The sequence below is a fragment of the Gymnoscopelus microlampas genome (genome assembly GCF_963454915.1).
Source record: "Gymnoscopelus microlampas genome assembly, chromosome: 14".
NCBI lineage: Eukaryota > Metazoa > Chordata > Actinopteri > Myctophiformes > Myctophidae > Gymnoscopelus > Gymnoscopelus microlampas.
This window is the reverse complement of record NC_139951.1, coordinates 28021315-28027314: the sequence shown is the minus strand read 5'-3', so window position 1 is coordinate 28027314 and position 6000 is coordinate 28021315. Positions and strand designations below refer to the sequence as shown.

Genomic DNA, 6000 nt, shown 5'->3' with positions numbered 1-6000 from the left:
AATAGCGTGGGCTCCATTGTATCTCTGAAAGGAGCAAGAAGCACTCTGGGTATTGTGTTCCATAGAGGGGAGTCAGGTTACCCGGGCAACTGCGGGATGGCGACTCACAGGCCTGGAGACACAGAAACGGCAAGGCCAGAGAAGGAGGGAAATTAGAGAGAAAAGGAACCAAAAAGGAAGCTAGAGACTTCCAAGACCCCAGGATTCTTTCCTTATTTTTGTGTTCTTGTTTTGTTTTGAAAGCAGGAGTGACGGTTGCCATCGGGATGGGACCAAGACCAAAGGAGGTGAGGGTTTGTGTGTGTGTGTGTGTGTGTGTGTGTGTGTGTGTGTGTGTGTGTGTGTGTGTGTGTGTGTGTGTGTGTGTGTGTGTGTGTGCGCGCGCACCCATGTGCGTTCATGTGTGAAGATGCGTGCGTGCGTGCATTGCGTGCGTGTGTGCGTGCATGCATGTGTTGGCATGTGTTGAGACATCTCTATAACTGTTCCTTTTTGACCACACAGAATAGAGAAGTTGGGTGTGAAAAGCAGAATGGCTGTGTTTGAGTTCAGCTGTTTTTTTTCTAATGAACTTGTTCAACACAAACACAGGAACACTGCATGCTGAATAGGCTTGTCATAGCCAGTCATTACAACATAAAAATTATACCAGAGAATTATTGCACACTATTTATGCCTAACAAATTATTCTGGCTCGTCTGCAGCTGGAAAATCTGACCTGCCATTCATAGGAAAGAGAGAAACAACTGCTCATTATTCATTTTCATACCCAAAGACTGGAGTGAAATGACTTCCACTCACACTAAACAGTGTGAGTGGAAGTCTGTCTATGTACTTATATTTATGCACAATGTATTTGTTGTACTTACAGATAGCTGCAGTGTTCATCTCTTGACAGTCACACTCAGCACTTACATACTGAGGCCATGCGTGTTGCACTGCGGCTGCGCAGGTAAGACTTAGTATACTCATTAGCCTCAAATCCTGAATTGGGGAACAGGAAGTAAAAAAACGAGTATCGAGCATCTCGTCAGAGCATCTCTGCACTGACGAATAATCTGCTTGTTATTGCTAACAGAAAGCAAACTGAATTGTTTTTCACGGTGCCTTATGGCCCTTCACCAGGGGGTGAACTCATTTGAGGTGGTGCAGTAACATCCTAAAATGAGCAATATCAGAGTTGTAGACTTGAGACTTGTTACATGAAAGATTTGCAACGCTTATTCAAAGAACAATGCCAATTTTAATATATCACTCTCACAGGTCCCATCTTTGCTCATGTGGACATTGGATTATGGGGATAAACTGTAGCCTTGAGAAACCTCAAGTCAGACTTGGATAAGTCACAAAAAGCATTGCTTGACTTTGACTTCTCGACGTCGAATGACTTGAGACTTGACTTGGACTTGCACCGAAAGACTAAAAAAACAGCTTTGATCATATGAAACATTACAGAACAGTTAATAAAACAAAAATAAATCTCACACAGATATAAAACAAGGAACAGGAAGGAATGCATAAAGAAGTTACATGACATCATCTACATAAACTACCACTTTTCGTGTAAATCTTATAAAAATGTCTCCCTGAGCAGCTCACAACCATTTTATTTCCTCATATATTCTGAACAACCCAAAACAAAGTTCTTTCATCTGACGCGATGAAGTTAACCACATCTTTTAGCAAGAGAATTGAAGGGTATAGAGCTGAATCAAAAAACTTTATAGGGAGTTGGACAACTGTGTGTGTGCGCGCGTGCATTCATACTATTCTGCACACACGCACACGCATATATTATACATGCGTATTAGCATGTGTTTAGCTTGGATTTCCCTATGTTTCTTTGGACCATGGTTTCTGGGTTGACTGGTCTGATGAAACGCTTCTACATTGCTCTCTCTGCCCCAGTAAAACCAGAGCTGGGAGCCCATTGGACCAGCGAGTCAAATGAACACACGCCACAATGGCACATCACTCTTCAGATGTTTCTTTTGACACACTGAGGTCTTAATTTGAGGTCATGGAAGAATTTTGTCTCCCTTCTCTCAATGCACTTGACGTAAAGCAGAGTGGGTTTATTGGGGGGATTTTTAGTTTTATTGACTCAGCATTGTTTGGTGTTTTGAGTCTGTACCACACTACGCAGTACACATGGTAGAAAAAGTACTCCAATGTTTTACTTAAGTAAAAGTATCAATATTGCAATGTAGAAGTACTCTGTTAGAAGTAATAGTCCAGAATTCAAAATGTACTTGAGTGAAAGTACAAAAGTATTGGTATCAAAATGTACTTAAAGTTCCAAAAGTAAAAGTACTAAAATGTTTGAAAATAGCAGATCTACAAGCTCGTGAGCATGTAGACCGGCTATTTTCAAATAGCCTATATGTATAAAATAGGGCTAAAGTGGTTAATGTATGTTTTATAATGTAATAATTTATATCTGAAAAGTAACTAGTAACAAAAGTTCAAATAATTGTAGTGGAGTAAAAGTACAATATTTGCCTGAGATGTAGTGGAGTAGAAGTAAACGTATTGGAAATTGGAAATACTCCAGTAAAGTAAAAGTATCTCAAAATTGTACTTTAGTACAGTACTTGAGTAAATGTACTTCGTTACTACGTTCAGGAGGGTTGGGTGGTTGGCTGTAATGTATTATACAACTATGGAGAGACAATACAATTGAGCCGCAGTTGTTTATTCCATTGTGCAGTTTCTGTATTTTCAGCGGTTCATTTAAAATAGTTAGACTTTGGCTTTCAAAGGTCTTTTTATTGAACATCAGGGATATATAAAACAAATGGCATTTACAGGAATTCGATCTTAGTCCCTTATGCTGGTTGTTTACTGTTGTATTCAAGCAGAATACTGTGAGAGAGTAAGTGAGTGAGCGAGTGAGCGCGTGTGTTTGTGTGCGTGTGCGTGTGCGTGTGTGTGTGTGTGTGTGCGCGTGCGTGCGTGCGTGCGTGCGTGCGTGCGTGCGTGCGTGCGTGCGTGTGTTCCTGACATTGCGGGAAAAACATCAGACCTGTTGATTAGGGACATGTCTTTTTTGATACACGCTTGTTATACTATGCAGATGTTGGTTGGTTGTTCACATAATTATGTAATGTTATTTAGAAAGACATAATACTGTTCGTTTGATCACAGATGATGTTTACCTGGTATCCTAGTTACTTTAGCACTTCTCAGTTGCTTTGGTACATTTCTCAAATCATCCTCAACATTTGCAAAACAGCAAGTGTATTCTCAAAACAATTCGTAGAAACAGCACCACACAATGGATTACTTACACAACCCCACAACTGGTTCAAAATCCTTAGTTTTTCTCTCAAGAGTAAATATTTATGTCATTGAACATGTAATTGCCGTCAGAAAGACAAGTTCTTGTGTCATTGTATACAAACAAGATATTCAAAATGCTTGGCCATGTTTATAACAGAGTATTCTGTATTTTCAAATGTAAACAATGACTACGGTTTTGATGACAATGATTGATGACATGTGTCCAGCATGTGACATCAGTCTTCATGACATGACAAATCTACTGTATGATGTATGACTCCGCATTTGGGCAAGGTTTCAGCACGATTACAGCTCCTTTCATTTTGTGAAATGGGGGTGAAAATAGTGGTACTTCTGAGGCCTACTGGCAGCATGCAACATTTCTTTCCCTAATTGACACATAGAGTAACTACTGTTGAAAAATACAATGACACAGTACACAGTACAACACAGATTGCCAAGAAATAAACTGGCAACACATCCTGTCCAATATCTTGCAAAGAACTAATGCCTCGATTTTTTGGGGGGGTAAGACTATTCAACAGAGAACCAGTATAGTACATTTTGATCATTATGACATGGAAAATGGATAATGTATGAAACAGCAGACAATTGTACACAATCATTGAAATCATTGAGATTGAAAATGTGCTTTTATGGTACGCACAACTGACTAGATGATGTGACAAGTAGTTTTAAGACTTAATTTCAATTCTGATCTGTGAGATGAGAAGTTTTAATCATTTTCTTTGCACTTTATTTACTTGACATTTTACCCTGTCATTTGTTGACCAGGGTTCATGTCACTTGTCACTCCAATATTGCACTTGGACTGAAAGTTTCTGTTTGGAACTGTGTCATTTTTAGATTTGAGCTAAAAAGCTTTATTTTACACTTTGGCTATTCAAAAATAGCAGATATACAAGCTCATGGCAAGTGAGCTTGTAGATCTGCTATTTTTGAAAAATTGTGAAAATGTGTGCAAATCTTTGAATATATATATATTTTAAAGCGAATAGTTTTAACTCAAATCTTTGCTTCTGAGGGGTCCCTGGAACAAAATATTTTGATGGGGGTCCACGGCCAAATACATATGATTTCGGGGGTCCTTGACATGAAAAAGTTTGAGAACCACTGATATAGAAACTTACGTTTTTCAGAAAACTGTTGGGATTTAGGAGAAATGTAGAATCGGCTTCAGGTCTTAAAGGGTTAACAGTTTTCTGCCATGTCATGTGTCTAAATTGTAAATTGTATGTGGCAAAGTTGGTGTCCCAGACTTGAGTTGAACTTCAAAACGTTAGGGTTTGGGTTATGCAATGCATTTATGTGTTATGGTTAGATCAGATATGGTTGTGGTTAGGGTAAAGGGATGGAATGAATGTAAATCAATTCAATGTCCCCAAAATCAACGTGTGTGTGTGTGTGTGTGTGTGTGTGTGTGTGCGTGTGTGTGAGCATGCATGTGCCTGCCACCTGCATACGTACCTGTGCACGCGTGTGTTGTGCCCCCTCCAGTGGTTGCCTGCTGCTGTGTCTGTGTGTGTCAGTTTTCGGCCTCCTGTTGCAGAGTCTCTGGGTCCCTCCTGAGATGACCAGCAATGAGCGTGCTGGAAGTGCACCTGAAGAACAAGGTAATACAACATACATAAACAATACAATACACAAAAACAACAATATTTAATGCCAATATCTATCTAATAACACACACACACACGCACACACACACACACACACACACATAGGGGCGGACTGGCCATTTGGCGTACCGGGCAAATGCCCGGTGGGCCGCTGGGCCAAAAAAAGAAAAGAAAAATATTTTCGCTCCCGTTTTAGGATTATTACAGTAATTTGTAATTAAAATGTAATTTGACCAAAATGCCAGGGCTGAATTTTGGTCCCAGTCCGGCCCTGCACACACACACACACACACACACACACACACACACACACACACACACACACACACACACACACACACACACACACACACACACACACACACACACACACACACACACACACACACACACACACACACACACACACACACACACACACACACACACACACACACACGTGTGGTTCATCACCATATACAGTAAGTAGGAGACATACTAAACAGGCCATTTCCGTATGCATTGTGGAAACTAAAACTGGGTCTCTGTTGTGTCAAACTAAAAGGTTTCTTCCTTATATGCATAGACATGCATCACTGCACATGATCATAATGTTGATCCCAAAACAAATGATTCAAATTAATTCAAAAATCTGTCTTTAGGTCCTGCCGCTTCAGCGCTGAGCACTTCACTGTCTGCATCTAAAAATACCAGAAGAGTTTCCATCGTTTCATATGTTTTCCAGAAATGTATTGTGCCTTTAGGGGGCTAGACCTGATCTGACAGCTGTCTGCCCATGGCTGGCTGGAGGTTTGTACACAACTCGCGGTGGGTCCTTGAGCATGCCTGACAGTTGTGGGTTTGTGGCCAAGATATGCCATGTTCAAATCAATTGTCTAGCCAAACTGTTTTCCTAAAGGGAGGGCATTTGAGGGGGCAGTTGATGGGGTTGTTTGGGTAGTGTGCCTTCCTCCAAGGTTACAGCGAGAACATATTGTCAACATACCTCCTGCAGAGGATTATTTTGTAAAAAAATCAGCCTTTTTTTTAATACATCGCTATGAATGAATTAGCATATCCCGGCGCCATGGTTGTCCTG

The 6000-nt window shown here is 40.5% G+C and overlaps 1 protein-coding gene across 1 annotated transcript in view; it reads left to right on the top strand.

The window, feature by feature from the left end:
• Nucleotides 1-926: 926 nt before the first annotated feature.
• Nucleotides 927-6000, top strand: part of LOC311060151 (alpha-1,6-mannosylglycoprotein 6-beta-N-acetylglucosaminyltransferase B-like) — a gene marked incomplete at both ends in the record, with an annotated part of 28414 nt that continues 23340 nt past the window's right edge. Inside the window, 2 exons of the mRNA XM_084078280.1 lie at nt 927-952; nt 4801-4916. Of these exons, the coding sequence (XP_083934406.1) occupies nt 927-952; nt 4801-4916 (142 nt within the window). The remainder of the gene's footprint in view (nt 953-4800; nt 4917-6000) is intronic.